The sequence below is a fragment of the Podarcis bocagei genome (genome assembly GCF_964188305.1).
Source record: "Podarcis bocagei genome assembly, chromosome: 2".
In the NCBI taxonomy this organism is placed as follows: domain Eukaryota; kingdom Metazoa; phylum Chordata; class Lepidosauria; order Squamata; family Lacertidae; genus Podarcis; species Podarcis bocagei.
The window spans coordinates 62,060,873-62,084,479 of record NC_138126.1 but is presented as its reverse complement, the minus strand read 5'-3'; the positions used below and the strand labels follow the sequence as shown (position 1 = coordinate 62,084,479).

General features: G+C 41.5%; 1 protein-coding gene across 3 annotated transcripts in view; it reads right to left on the bottom strand.

The window, feature by feature from the left end:
• Positions 1 to 20,985, bottom strand: part of IP6K1 (inositol hexakisphosphate kinase 1) — a 30,110-nt gene extending 9,125 nt beyond the window's left edge. Inside the window, exons 1-3 of one of the 3 annotated variants that reach the window (XM_081185890.1) lie at positions 20,871 to 20,985; positions 3,296 to 3,642; positions 281 to 491 (exon numbers count right to left, since the gene is read on the bottom strand). In XM_081185890.1, coding sequence (XP_081042016.1) covers positions 281 to 491; positions 3,296 to 3,518 — 434 coding nt within the window. In that variant the 5' untranslated portion in view covers positions 3,519 to 3,642; positions 20,871 to 20,985. Of the gene's footprint in view, positions 1 to 280; positions 492 to 3,295; positions 3,643 to 16,487; positions 16,701 to 20,672; positions 20,832 to 20,870 lie in introns of those variants that run through there. The other 2 variants (XM_081185889.1, XM_081185891.1) reach the window with 2 other exon arrangements.
• Positions 20,986 to 23,607: the final 2,622 nt, after the last annotated feature.

The window sequence follows — 23,607 nt, the reverse complement described above, 5'->3', positions numbered from 1 at the left end:
TTACAACAGAGATTAGCATTTGGGCTACTAAATTTAGTTGCTTTGCATGAGTAATTCTGTAGGAGATGGGGACATTCTGCACCTTTCTCATTCTTGCAGTATGAGAGCCTTCTTTGCATAATTGTTGGGGTCTCAGGAAATCGATGTCCAGCGAGCATGTATAAGATTACAGTATCTTTACTGGGGAACATTTTGCCAAAAAAGGGAAATGTTGTTTAAGGGAAGCAACTTCTGAAAAGCTATGTCTGAACTAATGAAAAACAACTGAAATACATGGTACCTTTCTGATGTGTCACTGGCCAGTCCAGCTCTCTCCTCTTTGTGCTCACTGCCACTGCCAGACCTGTTGAGGCTTCTGCGAGAGTGTTTGCGACGTGGCTGGTCCCTCTCTGGTACATCTTCCTGCTCCAAGGCTTCACTCTCCACGTAGGGGTATGCTACCAGGTTAATGTAGCCATCACTGTCTCCCTCAAAACAGACAGACACCACACCTGCCAGACACAAGCCACATGTGGCATTCCTCACATGAAATTTCTTAGTAGCTAGGTAACAGCCACAAAAACTAGCACTCTTAAGAAGTTGGTGCCAAGGACCATGTAAGGGAGAAAAACAAAATGAAACTAAGATGGACACAGACTCTCTCTCTCTCTCTCTCTCTCTCTCTCTCTGTGTGTGTGTGTGTGTGTGTGTGTGTAAAGCAGCTATTGTCACATCAATGGTGTATCCAGAAGATGGATCAATTATGGTGTTTGGGCAGGAGGAATTGGCCAGATGCGCTTTTTTTGGGGGGGGGAGAGGATTATGTGCAAGAAAGAAAAATTATACACTTTATAAAGTTACAGCTCTTTTGGATTTTGTATGCATCATGTATGTAACAGAGTGGCCCTTGAGAATATATGACTGTCTCTGGTCTACTTGATGCAACAGCAATAGTTTCTATAACTAAAAGTTTACTACACAGGTAAATAAAATGAGCATGGTATAGTGTCTTGAAAGCACTCAGTTTCAAATTATAGGCTTTCAAAGGTACCCTTTTCAGACCACCTCCATTTCAAAAAAGAGAAATACAGGGTAGAAATGACATTCCGATGGTAAATAAAAATAACTGTGAAATGTATTTTGGAGTCAAGAGTTTGTCCCATGAAGGCACATTAAGTATTTAAGTACATCTAGTAAAGGCTTAGCTCTAGCCATTATCTGCATAGTCTGTGCCCAAAGAGTGCATTCATAAGTCACTCTTGTCCATTTTCTGGCACAGCTTCTTAATATTAACTGGAATGACTCCAGGTTGAGATGCAACCTATTTTCTCTTGTGAGAAAGGCTATTTCAGTATAAATTGAATTTTGTTGTACGTGAATTGAAATTAAGACTGGCTTTCCTTGTCACATTTCCCCAACAGCAGTAATAGAAAAATGTGCCTGATCTTCTGATCCATTCAAGAGCAACATATTATTAAAGAAGAGTCACCCTCCTTTGCTATAACATGGGGCCGATTGTTTTCTTCTGTGACAGGCTTTTTCTGTACAGCTTCATCTATAAAGAATGATGTGCCTATTCATGACAGCCCATCTGCTTTCTGTATGAATTTAAGAATATTAATTCTTTCTACTTTAGTTTTATTAAACACTGAATTTATTTAGTATCAACAGCTTTATAGCCTCTGCATTAAAAATACAGCAGCAGACTACTACAATTGCCCCACCTTCCAAACACCATTTCCAAGCCCTCACAGCTTTTGCAAATAACAAATGCTTGGTGTTAGTCATCACAGCTGCAATCCTATAAAGCATTACCTGTAAATCCCACATAAATGAATGGAGTGACTTGGAGTGGATATGTACAGGATAGTACCATAAGGCTGTGCAAGGTGTTCTCAGGGCTAAGTAGCTTTAAAGAACCAGACAGCCAAAACAGAGGCGGAAACACAAGTGAAAACAGATAAGATTATAGATACATATACAAAAGAAGGGGGGCGGGAATCAAAGAAGGTGCTCAAGAGAAATCAGCAAGGTTGGGAGCAATATCAGATGCATGCAAGACTTTCTCAAAGGCAGGACAGACATGCTGCAATGCACCATGGGATTTATTTGCACCTCACAGTGCTGCGTCTGCCTTGACAACTGACAGGGCCCTAAAGCCCAACCTGGCAGGTTCAGTCCTATTGTGGGAGATCTAGACTTGCTAATAGCAGGAGTAGCCAATATGGTGTCCCAGGTGAAAAAAACTCTAGAAAGGCCTAAGCTCCAAGTGGCAGCTACAAGGAAAACTTACCAAGATGGAATGCTTATGTTTTAAAGTTAGAAAATTAACTCTTTCAATATATGGCAAAAGAGGTGATGTGAAAAAGAAATTTCTCTCTTAAGACTCATTTGAAACTACACAAGTAAGGCCCAGTTAATACACATCAGAATCTTCCATGCAGAACAGTTTTGTGTCCAAAATTACAGGGAGGGGAAAATGCACATTGCCTCAAAGTCTTGTTTTTTAGTTGCCATACTTGCACAAATTTCCACCAGAAAGCAGCATGGTCTTAGTGCCTCATATGTTACTTTCTTCAGGAAACGATGGTCACCGGACCACTCCACTATGAGATTCAAAGGATATAAGCCAGACTTAAGACTAGAATCCTGAGCACAGTTACCGGGAAGTAAGTCCAAGTGAACTATGTAGGGCTTATATGACTTTGAAACTAAACCCAACTGGGCTTTAGAAGTACTGCCAGCCAGCAATGCCATTAATAAGATTTTATGACTGCCTAAGCATATAAACGAATTGTTCTCGTCCATGCATTGTCTGAAAATACATGGGAAAGTTTCACAGTGATCTTATGGACAGTATGTAATGAAATAGTTCCATTAGATTTCAATTTGTGCAACGGAACTTCCCTCCCTCTTCTCTCCCTGCACACCCTCAGATCAGATTGGGGGAACCTTCAGGATAGTTTAATGAGGCATGCGGGAAGAAGAGGGGACTTTTCTGTTGTGCAGCCTGAAGTACTTGCACTAACAGAACTAATTTGTAGAACACCACCCTATGTATACATTCACAGAACAGTTGAAGTTTTATTCTGTTTTTAAGGTTCTACTGAAAGCTGACCGAGTGGCTGAGAAAACCCAGCCAGATGGGCGGGGTAGAAATAATAAATAATAATAATAATAATAATAATAATAATAATAATAATTATTATTATTATTATTATTATTATTATTATTATTATTGATAGAAGAGTGCCCTCCAGATACACTAAAATGCTCTGGATTTAAATGAGATTCTCCGAAGATTTTGGGAGCTTACCTTTGTACTCAGGTGTGAATTCCTTCATTTCTGGAGGCAGGGACTCATAGAAGCGCTGTTCTCTGGTGATGAGAGGCTTGCACACAGTGTGGTCATCGTAGCGCATCATGCTGCTGTGGCCGCCCACCTGATGGATGAAAGGCTCCAGAAGGACCCCTCGGCCTCCTGTGTGGGATGTGTTCTTGCCATGCTTCCCCACCTCCATGGTTTGACAAACACACATTGCGTAGGGCACCAGTCGCACACTTGGAGCTGGGGGTGAGCTGCATGGGGTGGAAGGAGGAGTTTCTCAAGGAGCAAAATCTCTACCACTCAGATGTCTTAGTAAGAAAGCATGTGCCAATGGTCTGCAAAACAGAGAAGATTGCATAAAACTTAGCCAGTGGCCACTTGCATCAGCCCCAGTGCAAAGTCTACCATGTAGCTATGAGTTATACACAGACACACACATGCAGTACTCTTTTTACACACTTCTGTATTTTATCAATGATCTTGACAAGACAATAATTTCTTAAGAGGTTTGTGATCAAAACCGAGAAAGAGCAATGACCTACCAGCTATTCAGAGCAATCTAGATCCTTTAATAAGGTAAGCCCATCCTTTACTTAAAGCATTACTCCTCTATGCCAGCAAGGAATTAGTTCAACAACATCCCATGCCTTCCGCTTGAGCCATCTCATGTACTTGTCCCCAATAAAGCATCCTTCAATTCATGTAAATGTTGAACTGACAGTTAAGTTGTAGAGAAAGGTTCACTGAATAACTGGAAGAAAAGGCATTTCAAAATAAAAAGTAGGCTTTCATCACTGAAGATGCAACTGTTGCATGTTAGGTGATGTGATAAGGGAAACACTAATTAGTCATGAGGAGAAGGGGAAAGGTCAATGTTTTAGGTCTACCATTTGCTACTAACAAGCAAAGCATAAACACAGAAAAGCAAGGAGCTTGCAAACTGCCTCTCAAGCCTTGGTTTATAATATGAATTTCATGAGTATGTTTTTGACAAGCTTCTGATATAATTTTTGAAAGTCCCCCGCTTTTTACAAAACAGATTGAGCCAACTGTGCCCCAAGGTTGCCCTGAGAGGTGCATGCTTCATCTCCCCTTTCACAGTAAGGGCATGCTTTTGATATTTCAACAGGTAGCTAAAATAGAAGATGACTAAGGTAGACAAAAATGATTTCAGTCTCGTCTAACTGCCAAACAGATTGGTGGCTTCTGCAGAGCTCTAATTTGGCCAGTGATCTTGTGTAAAGCCGATTAGTAAGGGCACTGCTTTGGAAAGTCTCATGGCCTCAGGCGAGGATGCACTTGTGATAGCTGTTCTGTTTATCTATGGCTTATATTAAGCTACTGGACAGAGTTTGCATTCTGCAAGCATAGATATGTCCCTCTTTCCTCGTTGCCAGGTAGGGAACTTGTTAAAGCAAATGAAGAGGGACGTATGTAAGGCCTGTCCCATTTTTCAGACTCACATGGTTGGCTAGCACTTAAATGCCCCCTTCCCCCAAAAGAGCTCCTTTCGAGTATGTGATGAAAAAGCTCCCATAGCTTCACATTTCATCCATCTACTTAGCTCACTATGTGAATGACTACTGACCAATATTATGAGCTAGGCTTAGCCTCCAAAGTTTAACAATAGTGGTTTGTTTGCCATTTTTAGGTTTCTCCAACAATCAAAATGTTACAAGCTAGATGTATACCAGTTTTTAGCTGGCTGTCAGTTGGTGAAATATCTTCATACGACTGATATGGAACAGTGAATGAATGAGTCAATAAGCACATTTACAGAATAAGTGGCAAGAGGGATGAAGGGGTTATTTGGCACTGGCATTTTCTACATGTCACTACATACACTAGCAACTGCTCAGTTGTTTATCAAGTATCATACACACACCTTCAAAGGAGCTTACAGAACCTGATCTACTGAGCACTCAAAACTTTGGCATTGGCAACGAATATCAGCTTGCAGCCCAGAAATGAAGATACTGTACTACTCTAATCACAACATAAAATTCAAAAGGTATTTTAATCCAGTGTTCTTCAACCTCATATCCAAATGCTGAACCACTGCAACCCTCATTACCCTCAGCTAACTTAGCCAACTGTCAGTGATAATGGGAATTGTAGCGCAACACCATCTGGTGACCCAAGGCTGAAGAAGATTGTTGTGGTTGAATCATCTTTTTTAAAGGAAACATTAATATAAGTAACTGTAATCATTACTTTGTACTCCTACACATATAGCTACTGTAACAAACTTACAGCTAATACGTTTTGAACTTTGGAATACAGTAGTTTTTTTAAAAGGGTTACAAGACCTAAAAGTTGCCTATGTGAACCAGAGGGTCGGTTCTTACATTACAGCCACCAAATGCATACCACTAGATACATTACGGCACCAAGAGTACTTTAACATGGTTAAAGAACAGTCACATATTATAACTGTGAAGTGGACTATGCTTCACCATACTGAAACATTTCCACTGACATCCATTACGTAAGAATCAGTCCAAGTGCACCAGAATTGCACGTTTCTATGCACAGAAGAAATTCAAAAAGAACGGGTTGGGGGGTCAAATGGAACTGTAGTTTTAACTGAGCTTACCAGTGAATTATTACTTTCAGACAAATGTTAATTGAATTTTGAGGGGGAGTTGCTTATTAAGAAACACACAAAGCAACAGTACCTGAACAATCTGATGAGGCCACAAAAATGTATGATAAGCTTGGGGGAAGAGAATCTCATGCTGTTTATTGTGTATGAGAGAGGAAAGAGAAACATCTTAAATTATTCTGGTTTTATAAGATATCTACGGTTGTATAGGCAGAGAAAAATTATCCCCTCTGAAAATGAACCCCTGTATTTCTATTCCATGGCCATTAAGATAACATGAACATCAGCCAATAAATTCACATCTATGTTTACAAGTTAAGAGCCCAGGTTAATAGTTTCAGTTCTTACCATTTACAAAAGCAGACTAAACTGTTTGTAACTCATAACAGGAAGTACAGAAATGATTTTCACTATTTGGCAATAAGACTTTGAGTGAGAGTTAATGTTTGGGAGTTGAAGTGATAAACCTAGGAACTTCCATTAGCCCTTCAACTCTCTGATCCAATTGTAATGATATATATATTTACAGTTTTCTACAGACTGCTACAATTTTTTTTCTTTTTTACAGAAAACCTACTTGCTACTGAAAACACTAGCCTGCCTAGTTAGTGGTGTCAAAACAGACCAAAAAAGCAAAAGAAATTGCAAAAGAAGCTAGTTGGCTTGGCAACTATATCAATTGAACATGCCAAGCATCACCTGCACTTGACCTGAAGGAATTGGTAACAAACTTCGGAGAGGAAAAGGAACACAAAGCAAGGTTTTGATGCGCCTGAAACTGAAACGTTTAAGAGACTTAAAATTTTAACAATAAAATTTACAAAATTATTCACAATGATTTGTGTAATAAAACACTTTTTTTATTTGAGGAAGATAATAAAAAATGGTTGCATTACAGTTGTACCGCGGGTTACATATGCTTCAGGTTACAGACTGCGCTAACCCAGAAATAGTACCTCGGGTTAAGAACTTTGCTTCAGGATGAGAACAGAAATTGCGCGGCAGCAGCAGGAGGCCACATTAGCTAAAGTGGTACCTCAGGTTAAGAACAGACCTCCGGAACGAATTAAGTACATAACCAGAGGTACCACTGTACTTATTCTTGCAATTTAAAATAAATTTAGCAGTTCCAAGTTTTATGCTTTTCATTCCCTTTTTTTGAAAACTGAAGTTAACAATTGGGGTGTGTGGGTGTGTACACGTGCAAGTAGTTAGCCTTGCCTAGGGCACAAAATAGCCTGGCACTGGCACTGTCTCAACTACATCTGAAACAGTTTATGAGTATTTATGTGTCACAGGAGATCAAATTCTACTTTAGTGGATCATAAGGCTGTCAACAAATAATTGGTAACTGCTGACAGAGCCCATTCCTCCTGACATCTAAACATAACTGAAGACAGGAAGTGTTAAGCAGGTATCATCTAAAACCTGAGATAAAGAGGTTATGGATTAGAAACTGGTGAATTTGGAGTTTTGGGGTAAGAGGGAGAACATCTGATGAGGAAAGAAAAAAGAATAGAGCACCAGATGTTAGCAAAGTGAGGCTGTCAGTCAAACACAGTTTTCACCATTCCTTAAAGCAAGAAGAACAAAATTTCCTCCAAGGGCCCATTGTCTATGCCAGTCACCTCAACCTTGCACTCTCCAGATATTTTGGACTAAAATCGCCATTAGCTTTTGCCAGCACTCCACAGTACGATTGTAAAAGGGACAAAATTGCAGCAGCTTACCTCAAAGTCTATTTAAGAAAACACAGAATTTGAAAATTTAGTGTTAGCAAATGAATTTTATGGGAAATCACTAAACACTCAGAAAGTGGATAGAAAAGTTCATATGGGGAAATAGAAAACTACAGAGTTAAGTCCCAGAGGAGATGGGGACATGCCTTTATACAAAAGGCTCACACTTCTCAGTGACAGTCTGCTTTAAAGAAATCTGATTCAAAATTAATTCACAATGGTGTTTAGCAGCCTGAAAAATTTGGAAGAGCTATAACAGAGACTTTTATCATATGTGGTGAGAATATGCAAAAAAACCCAACAACCGCCAGATACTAGAAGATAGCGTTAGGGATAAATGATGAACTATTTCAGTTCAGTTCAGTTCAGTTCAGTTCAGTTCAGAGTAGAATTAAAGCCTGTGGACTATATGCTAATTTTATCAAGAGCTGTGTATCAATTGAAAAAATATTTTAAAATAAATGATCACAATAGCTACAATGCTCTTTGTAAACACAGAAAAGCAATCAATGTCCTACTACAGTAGACCAATTACAATGGAGTATCAAACAGACGTTATTTGAGCAGCTTGGACCTGATAATTCAGTATCAAAGACAAAGAAATGATTTCAAGGAAAACAGAGGGAGATCGTGTAATACTTTGAAACTGGATGGGGTTGGGAGTTAAATTGTAAGATAAGCATAATGAAAGTAATTTGACGTATAAAGCTGTGCAAATGATATTAATGTGCATTAAATGTGTACATTCTATATAAAGCTTTTCATGAAATAAAAGAGAGGTCAGATCACCATGTATTCAGCAACAGCTGGTGTGATGCTTAGCTTACACTGAAGAGAGATTTCCCTCTGCTTGAACACTTAGGAGAAATACCACTGCGGAGTAGAGGTATAATAGTGATCCACCAACAGCTGTACCAGCACTTTCCATCCCATATTTGAGAGAGGTTTTAAAAGTAAACAGCTTATTTAAAGAAAGCCGGTAAATAAAAATAGTACCGCAAGGACTGTGCAGACAAAAATTAATCACATCAAGGAAAATAAAATGCATTAATTTTCTTTCAAAGGCTGGACTGGATGAATCCCAAGCCGGAATTAAGATTGCCGGAAGAAATATCAACAACCTCAGATATGCAGATGACACAACACTGATGGCAGAAAGTGAGGAGAAATTAAAGAACATTTTAATGAGGGTGAAAGAGGAGCGCAAAATATGGTCTGAAGCTCAACATCAAAAAAAACCTAAGATCATGGCCACTGGGCCCATCACCTCCTGGCAAATAGAAGTGGAAGAAATGGAGGCAGTGAGAGATTTTACTTTCTTGGGCTCCATGATCACTGCAGCTGGTGACAGCAGTCAGGAAATTAAAAGATGCTTGCTTCTTGGAAAAAAAGTAATGACAAACCTAGACAGCATCTTAAAAAGCAGAGACATCAGCTTGCCGACAAAGGTCCATATACCGTATTTTTCGCTCTATAGGATGCACCAGAGCACAAGACGCACCTAGTTTTTGGAGGAGGAAAACAAGAAAAAATATATTCTGAATCTCAGAAGCCAGAACAGCAAGAGGGATCACTGCGCAGTGAAAGCAGCAATCCCTCTTGCTGTTCTGGCTTCTGGGATAGCTGTGCAGCCTGCATTCGCTCCATAAGACGCACACACATTTCCCCTTACTTTTTAGGAGGGAAAAAGTGAGTCTTATAGAGCAAAAAATACGGTAGTTAAAGCTATGGTTTTCCCAGTAGTGATGTATGGAAGTCAGAACTGGACCATAAAGAAGGCTGATTGCTGAAGAATTGATGCATTTGAATTATGATGCTGGAGGAGACTCTTGAGAGTCCCATGGACTGCAAGAAGATCAAACCTATCCATTCTGAAGGAAATCAGCCCTGAGTGCTCACTGGAAGGACAGATCCTGAAGCTGAGGCTCTAATACTCTGGCCACCTCATGAGAAGAGAAGACTCCCTGGAAAAGACCCTGATGAGGGATTGAGGGCACAAGAAGAAGGGGACGACAGGACGAGATGGTTGGACAGTGTTTTCGAAGCTACCAACATGAGTTTGACCAAACTGCAGGAGGCAGTAGAAGACAGGAGGGCCTGGCGTGCTCTGGTCCATGGGGTCACGAAGAGTCGGACACGACTAAACAACAACAACAACAACAAGTGAAAATAATTTTAGAGCTTTGTAACAGAGCACTGAGACACATAATAATAGGAAGTAAGACTTAAGGGGTATTTTGTTTCAATTCATACACCAGTCAATGTTTGTTGTTTAATATCGAAGTAAAGTGGAAATCTGCTATAGGAGGCAGTCTCAGAAAATAATTTCAGGAGCTAAATGCAAAGCAGCAGCATACACCTTCCTCCTGTCTTTACTAATTTTTAGAAACCCAGAAAATATGTAAGATTATGTTTCTTATTTCCTGCAGAAGAAAGTTATGAAGTCTAGAAGTCAGTATTTCCTGCAAATATTAAAACTGACAGAAAATGCTGGACACTGAAGAATAGACTAGATAAAATTGTCAACCATTCATACAACATGGCAAAAATAATGTTCAAAGCAGTCACTTATGGTATAGCCAACAAACCATTCAATCTGTCAATCCTATGGTTCCTAAAGGTCTACTTCAATGCAATCTGAAACACTGAACACACAGTTCTGCATAATAAAATGAGGAGCTTGGAGACTTTGGCTCAAGAGAGGTAATGGAACAGATAAGTGTCTCGTATTTCAGTTAGTTAAAGCCAGTAGAGCAGTCCAAATCCCAATATTCAAACATTATCTTACTGGTGGAAAAACCCTACAGTTTATAATCCTTAAAATGCATTTTTTCCAAGCACCCCATTCGCTATAGACACACCACATGTCAATTGAGAATGTATGGAACTCTACAGCAATCTTTGTAATTTACAAAGCATTTACAAATATGATTTTAAAAAAGAAAGAATTTTCACCACAGCTGCAGAAACTACTACAAAGAATTTCAGAAGACCGCCAGTACTCTCTCTTTTTACTTCAAGGCCAAACATGAAGAAAACCCAACAGCAGAAATGACAGTGGATTCATCACTTAAGTGATTGTTGCTCTTCTTCTAGTGCTTATTTCTTTAATCCATTTCTCTTGCTTTTCAAGTTAATAACAGCTACAAAGACTTTGTAAAGCATTTAATTTCTGGTCTACTACTAGACCAGATGGGCAGGGTATAAAGAATAATAATAATCTTTCTCTCAAAAGTGTGGATATATTTTGTGGTAATAAACTTGATTACAGGAGCAAGTCAGTTTACTGCAGGTTGCTCAGATCACAAAAGCCTTCAAGACTTCAGGCTGAGGAAGTCTGCTAACAAGTACATTCTTTGCAGCCATAGTTTTGCTCTTATTCTAAAAGAACAGGCACCCCCAAACTTGGCCCTCCATCTGTTTTGGGACTACAACTCCCACCATCCCTAGCTAACAGGATCAGTGGTCAGGGATGATGGGAGTTGTAGTCCCAAAACAGATGAAGGGCTGAGTTTGGTGGTGCCTGTAAAAGAAAGTATAATACAAAGCACACTTCAAGCGACTCATCCCACCTGCCCTGCACTGTAGCACAGCCCTGTTCTCTGTGGTGCAGGCACTGTTTGTGCCAAGGTTTTGCTGCCACAAATAAAGTGCAAAAGCAGAAAGAAGACTGCAACCAAAGAACTGGCTGGTTAGTCCAAATCAATATGAAATTCATTCATTCATGACTTTCAGGCGCATGCTGCCCACTTAGGGTTGCCATGTTATAATGCTACAGTGACAACTGAAGTCATAATTTGTAGAATTGCCTTACAGTGGTACCTCGGGTTAAGTACTTAATTCGTTCCAGAGGTCCGTTCTTAACCTGAAACCGTTCTTAACCTGAAGCACCACTTTAGCTAATCGGGCCTCCTGCTGCCGCCGCGCCGCCAGAACACAATTTCTGTTCTCATCCTGAAGCAAAGTTCTTAACCTGAGGTACTATTTCTGGGTTAGCGGAGTCTGTAACCTGAAGCGTATGTAACACTAAGTGTATGTAACCCGAGGTACCACTGTATTCAGGTTTAGGCTCTAGAGCCAGCAACCACTTCTTTTAACCACCGTGTCTTGACCTAATGCTCCTCTCTCCCTCAACAGCACAGAGTGTCTCCTGGCCTTAAATGCGGAGTAGTTTCTTTGGAGCAGTCTCTCTGATAAGTCCCTTCTTGTCTCAGGTCCCAATCTCATCTAACATAGCAACCTGGCTCTTTCTGAAGATTCCTCTTTCTCAATCCATTCCCTGATCACCATCATTCTTAAACCTAGCCTCTACACCCCAAGAACTCAGTCTCTCCCTTGTAAAGTTTGTAACTACAGCCATATTGACAATTCCCTCAAAGGAACTGAACTGCAAACTGTTTAGTTCCCAGAACAACTAACATTCTGTGCTTTTGTATAAGCTCAGAAGCTTCACTGGGCACAATGCAATATATGTACACATTTACTAGAGTAAAGCAAAACACAAAACAAAGAGGAACTACCGCTGGCACATACTTAAGATACATTAGCATAAAACTGGTGCCAATCAATAAGACACCAGTGGTAAAATGCATTATCTGTGCAGTTAGTGGCTTAGCAGGGGCAAATAACTATTCTTTCCAAGTGAATCACTTGTTAGAATTTTGACTCAAGCTACACTGAAAGAACAGGCACATGAGCACAGATAATACAGTCTTCTTACCACTCTCCTGCTTGCCTGAGACAATATCTGCTTTCTCCCTCCCACAGCACACAGATAAAAAAAAATTTATCCAGTCTCTCTTCACTACCCATTTGCCCTCACTTATTTACTGTGCTATCCCTGTTGCCTGTCCCAGCCTAGCTGCTTTCTTCAACATGGAACCTAGCAGTACAGCACTATGTCCCCTAGTTTGAAGGTACTGTACCAGAGAGCATGAACGCCAGTGAGTTACTGCCTTTCAGATATGCATGTTACACACACAGATGCTACAGTGCTGCCCTTCTCCTACTGGAGAGAGTGTCAGCTCTGGCCTACTATGGCTAAAGCAACTTAACATCACTACAGTAAGATGAGTGTGTGGAATGATGGCAGTGGCACCTGATGCACTACTTCAATGGCTAATTAAAGCTTTATCAAAATTACTAATGTTAATATGTCAATATAATTATAATTCGAGGCAGTGCTTGGAAGTATTCTCTTTTCAGAGATAACTGTACAACATACAGAGTGGCTGGGGAAACCCAGCCAGATGGGCGGAGTATAAATAAATAATAATAGTAATTATTATTATTATTATTCCCGTGGAATTTGGCATACCTACGCTTGCTAAAAGCAAAGAGGCAAGAGGCAAATTGCAACTGCAGTCTGACTGCTCCAGGACTTGGTCACCAAGATGCTGTTGCCCTTTTACGCTGGAGAAACAAAAGCTGTGTTTGCTGTGTGTATGGTTTCAATTTCTCTTTGCCTTAAAAAACCCAACTGCCACATGTGATACCCCACTTTTTGTATCTCTTGTCTCTTTCCTATTGGAAAAGTTTCTGAAAGCCATCCTTACCATGCACTTCCACAATATGTGGCAGCAATTTTTTTAAAAAAGAAGCATGGATCACCTCTCAAATCACACGCAACCGCAGGCAGAAAACTGACACCAGCCAAACACCTGTTAAAACTGTAAGCTCTTTTTTTCTTTTAAGAGATTCCAATTCTGGGGATCTATAAAACTTACGCTTCCAGTTACAGTTATGGAAACTCCTGTGCTCTTATTCTCCCCTCTGCCCTGCTCCCACCCCTCACATATAACATTTGTATTTTCTTATTCCTAAACTAGTCAAGAACCAATAATATTTCAGAGGTCTGGTCTCTTTGCAAGCATGAGCAGAAGTTGTCCTTATGGTAGTCACAATGCATCATATTTATACAACAGCGTTTGAGCCATGACATAGCAAAGCCATTGTGTGGGAAGACCCAAATTTTGCCAAAGGGCCATGCTAGTGACTTGGCATAACTCCTAACAGGAAATGAAATGATTTTCTACTGCTCTTGCTTTCCAGAGAAATGTGTCTCAAAACTCTGTGCATAATATTCACTTTTTATAAGATTCCTAAGTTACATATATTGTGCCAGATTAATGGCAGGGAAGCAGTAGAAGGAAGAAGAGGAAAAGAGTCCACAAGTTTCACAATCTTCAGTGAGTACAGGCTTATTAGCACTAATTTGCAATAATTTTCAGTAAATTTCCATCCTCCTGCAGTCCCAACAACACTCTAAGTATAGATTCTGCTCCTGCTCTTCTGAGGTGATGATGGATTAAAAGCTTAGATCCTTCCACAAAGAAGCTCACTAACAATATTTTGAGAAAGCTTTCCAATAGAACTTTTGTTTTTCAGAAATGGCGCCATGTTACAAATGTTCAAATGGAGAGAGGCTTGCTGTCAGATAACATTCAGCCCAATTCTAGACACAGTTACCCAGAGATGGGTCCTCACTTTATTCAATGAGTGGGATTCTACTAAGTTGTTGCATGCACAGAATGGGAGCTGCTTGTGCTATGCAACTTCGGAGGGTTGGGAAAACCCCCGGAACAGATTTAAGAGGTACATGAGGGCAGTGTAAAAACTGAGATATGAAAGCTAAGAGCTAAATGGCACCTTAAACCTAGGTTATGGGCACAACAATGGAATGTCTAGGTGCACTTTTTTATAACAAGAATACAAAGCTTAAAATAAATGAACTGCAGCTAAAATCTTATGTTCATTTTTCACATGGTCTAGTCCTCATCTGAAGACTGCAAAAAACAAAGCCATGCTTCCCCTGCCCGTCCCGCCCCCAATATTCTTAAGAGGGTCTGTTCTCCAGACTTCAGGAAGTGGCTGGAAGTGGGGAGGCAGAAAAGGGTCCTCCTTTCCTTAGCACTGTGCAATTTTAATCTGAAATCTTATGCACAGTACTGCGCCCAGAGCTCAGAAACTGCTTGCGCTAATTAAATTCCCTGTTACAAAACACACTAGAACAATGGGAGTTTCAAACACTGATGGGGGGCACACAAGGGGAGGAGTGGGGAGTCTCACTGCTCATGTGGAACTCATTCTATGCCCCCATACCTCACTTAGCACATCACTGAATTCTACCTAATAGGCTTTACCCAAAGACAGGTGTGCACAGGATTGTAGCTTCATGTACACCAAGAAAAGATATAGGCACTTCAAGAGCATTGCACTGAGAGCAAATTTTATAAATTTTACTCAAATATTATCAATAAAAGCATACTGTGGCCAACAGCTGGTAAATTCTATTTTGATATTTGTCACACTGTTAGGAAACAGAGGGAGCAGCCTAAGAATTCATGTTAATTTTAATTAAGATTTATCCTATCTTACAAGTCAGTCCAAGGACAGTTTACAATTTTTAAAAAGAAAACTGCAAAAAGAAAAAGCCCCACCTAAATACGATGGGCTATCCACGTTTATCTGGCACCAATTATCTTCCCAATAACAATGTCTTGTCTGCACTGTCTCCAGAAAACAGCCTCCAATGGATCTTCATTAAAGAGTTCAAACACTAGAAAGTTACTGCAAGCTTCTATACACCCTTATAATTTATGGTTATTTTTTAAAATATTTGAGTTCCACCCTTTATTACGGTATTCAAACAACAAAAACAAAATTCAATTAAAAACAGATAAAAAATAAAATCAATAGATTAATCTCAAAACAGACTAAAATTAGCAATTATGGGTTCTATACATAAGTACAGTGGTACCTCTGGTTACGAACTTAATTCGTTCCGGAGGTCCGTTCTTAACCTGAGGTACCACTTTAGCTAATGGGTCCTCCCGTTGCCGTCACGCCGCTGGCAAGCAATTTCTGTTCTCATCCTGAGGTAGAGTTCTTAACCCAAGGTATCACTTCCAGGTTAGCGGAGTCTGTAACCCAAAGTGTTTGTAACCTGAAGCGTTTGTAACCCAAGGTACCACTGTACTCACGCCTTGAATTCAGCTAAGAAGCAAACAGGTCGCCAGTGGAACTCTTTTATAAATGGTGAAATATCAGCAAGATGAGACATGCCAGTCAGAATACTGGCTCCCATATTCTGTACCAATTACAGAGTTCAAACACGTGATACAGGGAAAATAGAAGTGGCATCACCTAAGCAGAGACTATGATTGAATTACTGTTGTGGCCAATTATGTAAGCAATGTCATTCTGCACTACTTCAGGCCCTTTCAGTCATATATATGTATAATAAAAGCAAAAACACACAACAGTGGAAATTTACAGTAAGAAAGATAAAGCTTAAGATAGTTTAGGCTAGGGTTGCAGCTTTTATCAAAAAAGTAGAGATGCTGTACAGGTAGGAACCAATGCTTAAAGCCAAGCACAGACAATTTAATGTCAACAAGAACTCAATTATGCTCAAATTTCTGCCTCACATTTCACTCATAGGGTTCCTAACTACAAAAAGATTCACCTTTCATCTGACCCACTAAAACACCAATGATTAATTTATAGCTCATTCTATCACAGAGGCTTGGGAAGTTTAATCAATATATTAAGAAGCATGGATGTCTGCTATAGTATCTCAGGCAAATGCAATTACCTCGGGTTATGAATGTGATCCGTGCGGGAAGCACGTTCACAACCCGCAACACCGCGTCTGTGCACATGCAGGTCACGATTCGGCGCTTCTGCGCATGCGCCAAAATCCGGAAGTAACCCATTCCGGTACTTCCAGTTTTGGCGCAGTGCACAACCCGAAAACACGTAGCCTGAAGCGTCTGTAACCCAAGGTACCACTGTAAAATACAACTTGGTTAAAAACAGAAAATGATAATCCTACCTTCCCGCCACTTTCCATAACCAGCCAAAAGTGTACACTCCTGAAATACGTTCTCTGGCTCTGATAGATTTTCAGGAATTCAAATTTGCGAAGAAGCAACACCACCAGCCTTTAATGCTCATTTTTTGTTTCAATATGACACATGGATAGTAACAAAGAGAAGTGTTTTTAAATGATACCGGAAATAAAAAAAATATGATGGTTAGCATGCGTGGGTGAGTTTGGGGAGGTTTTTTTACATAAAGGGCAGCCACAGAGGAACCTAAACTATCTTAGGACCACGGAGAGGAGTTTAACACTTCCTTTGCCCACCACAATTCTGACAAGTTGCTATTTGAATGTCAAAGGAAGTTCCCATTGGCTAACCCATTGTGATAGAACACATGGGTTCTGGCAGCCTGTTTAGCATGTGCCCTACCCATTTAGTATGTAGATTTGAACCAGCACCTTGAAATCTGCTTGGAAAATGATGCTGTGGCTGCAGAAGCACTAACATATAATGCTACCAGTCTTCCATCCCATCAAAAAGAGGGATATACTAGTTCAGAGGTTTTCAACCTTTTTCAGTCCATGGCTCCCTTGACCAGTTATATTCTTCCTGCCCTGTGGGGCTCAAGAGCCCAGTTATGTCACCCCTTGCCTGCAGAGCTGGCAGCCTCTCACCCTTTTTCAAACATGTCCCTTGTGGAATGTTCCCTGAGCCTCCTCTCCCCTCTCCTTGGGAGTCCTTTAGGCAGCAGCAGCTGCTGCTAACCCTGGTCTCTGAGCTGCCCTGAACGGCCCCACAGGGGCCTGGGAAGCACCCCCTGGTCAGCCCCAGAGGCAGCATTCACCTGGGGAGCTTGTAGCCAGGGCTGCTGCAATGAACAGCTATGCAAGCCTTTGGGAGGCAGATGTGAGAGGGCATCAGAAGAGGGAGGGAAGGAAAGAAGGACAGAGGCCAGTGTTACCTGCAGCATCCCTGACCATCATTCAAGACACCCCAGGGTACCACAGCACACTGGTTGAAAACCAATGTACTCATTAGTCACTAAAGGCAACTACATGCAGAGCATATTGCAGCCATTCCTCTTACATTACAATGGCTGGTTTGTATCCAAAAAGTCTGAGTGTAACCTTCATACCAAATCCAAGTTGATGAAAAGCACTCATATTTCTGAAACCTAAATTCTTTGCCAAGTTATCAACCTAACCTAATTAAAATGAGTTTTCAGGATGAATAAAATATAAATTGCAAGGTACCCACTTCACTAAAAACTGCAGATTGTAGTTAATAACTATGATCCTTGGGCTGTAAAGGTTACCTTAAAAGAAATAATAGAATCATGGAATTGTAGAGTTGAAAGGAACCATGAGGGTAATCTAGTCCAACCCCTGTAATGCAGAAATATTTTGTCCAACATGGGGCTTAAACCCACAACTCTGAGATTAAGAATCTCATGCTCTACTGACTGAGCTGCAGTGATCTTTCAAGCAGCATTAAATATTTCCTTGTTGGTGTATTTTTTAGTGAAATATACTTTCAATCATCTTAACTTTGATTCCTGACATAATCATTTACTGAATGCATGTATCTCTGCAAATTTAACACACACAGCTAGTTATAAATAGGTTCCGCTGTAGGCATTTTTTTGCTTGTATAACAAAATTCATCAGCTGATTTTAGGCGAACTGACTTCCTCCTGTAAGAAAAGCATTAACTTAAAGGCTATACAAGAGGGTTGGAGTATCCACGCAAAACCGCTTAACTTAAGTGTCACCTATACTGCGCAAGCTCCCCTGCACCAAAATTTTGAATTATGGCTCAAGCTACTATGTTAAGTACAAACAAATGTTATAGCAAGTGAGAAAACACTAATATACTAGAATGGAGATTAGGAATCTTTTTCAGACCAAAGCCTGCATTCCTTCATAGACAACCTTCCAGGACCCATATGCCAGGAGTGAGAGGGGCCAGAGACAAAAGTTGGTGGGGCAATTTATTTATCATAGTTGTTAGTTACTCTTTTCATGGAAGGATCCAAATAAACTTACATTGAAACCAATTAATAACACCCAATAACAATCTAACAACACAGCTACACAGATAAAGCAGATAGGGACTAACAGATCCCACCACAATGCCATCCTTCAAACAATGTTATAAACTCAGATATAAAAGCTAATCGCCAAATGACACCTTAAACCTAGGCTACAGTCGCCATAAAAGAATGTCTAGGCACCATTTCTCCCCCAGCAAAATTTAGTATTAATACTATTCATTTCATTTCTGTAACACTTTCTACCTTAATGAAAAAAATTCTCAAAGCACTTTACAACACATGGAAACAACAAATAAAACAATTCAGAATAAAACAAATTCAATCTTCAAGGAAAATATTTCAGATCCTTCTCTAAGTAACATTTTGCTTTCCCCATATTTATGTACCTACTTAATTTATATAGCTGCCCCATAGCAGAAGTACTCTAGGAAGTCAGGGTGGTGTAGTAGTCAGGGTGTCGGACTAGGTCCTGAAAAATCAGGGTTTAAATCCCCACTCAGTCATGTAGCTCACTGGGTGACCTTGAAGTCTGTCACAGTCCCTTAACCTACCTTACACGGTCGTTGTAGGGATTAACTGAGGAGCGGGTGAACCATGTAGTCCTTGGAGAAAAAGGTGGGATATGAATGCAGTAAATAAGCTCTTCTGCTTACCTGCCTAAGAAGGTGGGGGCCAGACAGATGGAGATGTCAGTCGCCAACCTGGCATCCAGAGATCTCCACATGGTCGCAACTGGACCAATGCCAGTTACAAAACACACCTGGTGCCTGGAGTATTTTGAACACTGTCTTCAAATTAAGGGCCAAACACCCAGATAAAGAGAAAATGTCTTTGCCTTGTGCCCAAAAATAAAGACGATACCAGTTGTGTCTCCCTAGGGATAGCATTCCACAAGTGTGAAGGGGCCACTACTGAAGAGACCAAGTAGTTTTTACTTTTATATAGTAGGCTACATGTGAGCCACACAAAAGTCAAAGGTTCCTACGCACCACCCCCATCTCTACATCCAGGCAAGCAAAAGGCAGAGTCACAGCTCAGACACATTCTTGTCAGGCAAAAGACCTTGAGGAGTGTGCAGAGCAGTCAATGTGTGCTGCAGCTTTGAGAGAAGGCCTGTTTATGGGTCTAGCCTGGGGAGAGTCCCAAGGGCCAGTCCCAGAGGTCTGAAGGGCCACATTCAGTCTCTGGGACTGAGATTACCCAACCCTATAATACTAGAACAAGATTTGAGTGGTGGGAAGAGAGAAAATATTAAAATGCAAAGTTATTACTTGTCCAGTTCCAGCACAATTCCCTACATGTGGTTCTATGTTAAGGATGATCCATCAAAGTCAGTTGTTGGATACTTACTGCCTACAGAGCCTTCTGCTACTCCCAGAGTTCCCTGGATTGGGGCCAACATACTTACTTAGGTCCAGTGTGCCAAGCAGTCGCTTTCTGTTGGAAACCAACACCATTTCCCAACGGACATGGTGACCTCTGGGATTCAACCTGTCACCTCGTTAAAGGCTTTTCCCAGGCAGGGGAGGGGAAGGGGAAGAAAAACGGCTTGAGCGAAGCTCCCCCTCCCAATTTCTCGTGCAGCAGCTACTGACTCCAAGCTACACACACATTCCAAATTGGCCTTGTCTAATGATGTCAACCACTAAGAGGAGTAGCGTGCCGTGTATTCACCAGAAAGCCCGCTTCCAAAACAGACGGTTGAACGAAGCCAACCTGGCGCCGCGTCTCCACCGGGGAGGAAAGGAACCGGCAGAACATGCAAAAGTAGCAGCCCAGAAGCCCGTCGAGAACGAAGACGACTGGCAGACCGGGCTGCCTGGCAGGAGAGCCGCTTCCACTTCCCATTTTGTAACACCCTCCGCCTCCCCCCCCCCAAAATAGAAAGACACCTGCGCAGGATCCCTCCCTCGGGGGGCAGCCCAGAAGCCCTCATGGACCCACCACACCCACCAGGGAGCCTGGTCTCTCTTCTCACGCGCCGCTGCCTCGCCTCAGCCCCACCGAGCTCCTTCCTCCCCCCCCCCCGACCGGCCTCCTCTTCCCCTCCCGACACTCATTCAGATCCGAGCCGAGAGAGGAAGAGAGACGCCCTCCCCTTCGCCTCCCGCGCACAAACCCCGCTTCCGAGACCGACACTTACCAAGGGAAACTTCTCCCTGCCCGGCCGGGGGGCGCTGCTACTCGGTCCCCCCAGGCCGGCTTCAAACACTGCCCTCACCCGCTCCCTACGGTTCGAATCAACAACAAGATGGCGGCGCCGGGAAGGTGGGCATTCTGCCGTCATAGCAACCGTGTTGTCCAAGGTCCGCCTTCCTAGGAAGATGATCCAATCACGTACCGATGTGCGCCTGGCGTTGTGCTGCTCCTCATTCTGATTGGATGGTGTAATCGTCACTCTTCTTAATTCTCCACGCCTCCTTCGGTAGGAACCCCCGTCTTCAGTTTTCCGACGCACGCTGCGCAAACGTGACGCAACCATCCTCTTGTGGAGGGGCGATTGTCTATTGGCTAACAATTCATGGCCTATCAACCAATTGAAGAAGCCTTTCACTGCTAATTTCTACCTCCACCTTGAGGCCGCTCTTTCAGGACCTGACCTCTGCTCTTTCAATATAGAAAGTGGTTCCTAGATTACCTTCCTATAACTTAGTTTCTGACCCCTGCCGCCACCTTTATCAGTTAACACACGCTTTTGGTATTCTGCTAAGTCTGCTCTTATCTGGAATGTGATTGAAGGCCTGCCCTCTGACCTTACCTTACCAGCAAGCTTGCAGCAAGTGTGTTAACACCCTATATTTTTCACACACCCCATCCTTCCACACTTAATCTACATCTGACAAAAAAAGAAAACTGGGCACACTTAATTTCTAAAACGCTTAATCTGTTTGCCCCAGAGAGTGCCCTAATCCCCGCTTTGCAGGATTGCTTTATTACCATTTTTTATTTTTACAAATTTCTGTTCAAGTCTGGAATGATTTGGAATGGAGACAGATGGTCATTTTAAATAAAACTTACTGCTCAAAGTGTGTCTGTGTTGCACCTCTGCCTCTGATTGTGCAGGTTTTGATATTATTTGAAAAACCTGCAAACCCTGTTTGACCAAAAGAGGAAAAAAGAGGAAAAAGATACATGTGCTTTTATAATAGGAAGGGATGTCTCCTTCAAACTTGTTTTTTAAATCCTGCTTTGTTCCAGCACTGCAGAATTTAATCCCTTTGTTCAAGGACAGCTACACCCACCTTCTCACTGATTAGTTGTTGCTAAGTCAGACAAAGATAAGACTGAGGAAGGTTTTCACAAACCCATGGCCTTCAATGATGTGAACTACTGGTATTATTTGAGGTCAGTATTAAGGTACCCATGTTATTTGGGGACGGTATTAGGGTATCCATATGCTCTATGCTCTTACTTTACAAAGATAAACCTGGATGGTTAAGTCCAGTCAAAGGCGACCATGAGGTGTGGCATTCATCTCGCTTTTCAGGCCAAGGGAACTGCCGTTTGTCCTGTGCTGTAGCACACATAAAGTGGGACATTCTGGGATCAAATCAGAAAACCAGATGACTTTTCTAAATCAGGGATGTCCCTGGAAAATAGGGACACTTGGAGTGTCTGTCATACTAGAATTTGGGATGCCAGAATTTGGGTCCCATTCAAATGGAAATATTATTCTGAAATCACAGGCATCTTTGCTGTTGCAATTGCATCTACATTCACTTGCCAAGTGTTTTTCACGTATCTGACAAAGTAGGCACTGCTCCATGAAAGCTTATGCTGCAATAGTCTCTGAGATGTCACAGCAATCTGTTGTTTTCACAATGGTTCCCACTCTTGAATTTATATTTCCAACACCACAGCACCAAGCACTCTCTATTTTTGCTACAGCTTTATTCCTGTAATGTTTTAACACTCTCGGGTCAAACCATATCACGAGTACAATATGTTTAGCCCATTGCCGCCCCCCCCCCGACCCTCTCCCTTACACAGGATTACACATGGCTTGGTAAAAAAAAACCCATAGTAAATTACATTACTTGCCCAGAAATAACCACCATCTCATGTTAACTAGAAGTGGAAACAGTCTACCAAAAATTTACTAAAACCTCCAAACATAAAACTAGATGTCTTGTTGAGAGCAGGTACCTTTTCAAGTTATGTGGATTCCTGTACCCAGATTGCCTGTACAGTGTAGGTATGCAAAATACTAATTCTGTAAATTGCCGTCATCTACAGTGGATTAGTACATAAGGTTAATATTCAGCCAACGCAAATCTTCCCCGTTTCAAAACATTTGTGGCCCTCCATGTCCTTTTTATTGCACATTTCTGATGATTTGTGCCCATTATTCTATTGGGTTGGCCATATGTACTTCTGGTTTCAATACTGTTTGTGCCTGCAAAAGTTTTGGGGAGGTCACACTGCTTCATTTCCAGTCTGTGCATGTACTGTAGCATCTAGCTGAAGATCTGTTACTTTTCATACCACATTCCTGTATGATTGGGGGGAGGGTTTGGCCCATTGCACTAGAGTGCCCTTCTAGACAATAATAGTGTGATAACACTGGGGAAGCATCAAAAAAACTAATAAAGTGGAATGATGTGCCAAACAAAAATTCACCACTAAAGCACTGTTACGGTGTTTACACCATGTTGCAGAATACACCTGCCCAAAACCTGCTCTAGTCTGCAGAGGTCCTATGTGACTCTGCCCCAGGGTGTTCACAGCTTTCTAGCCAGTAGGGCATCTTACAGCTTGGCAACTTAAGAGCAGTGAGGAAAAAGAGCAATAGGGAATCTATGCCAGGTGGCCTCTGCTCAGCAGAGGTTTTGAGCTCTAGCTTCTTGTTCCATTGCACTGCTCTTATGTGTGAGAGACGAGTGTGTGGTTCTGCATAGCTAATGCAGAAACAATGGGTGCTTTTTGAAACTAACTGGAACTAAAAAACCCCGCTTCCAGCTTTCACTTCTCTATTGAAGCTCTCATTTATTTGTCATTCTGGGGTAACCGAAGGTTATACCTGTGGTTCCCATGGCCCAGCTCACCTTACCTCAGCCAAGAGAATTTAAAAGGGAAGA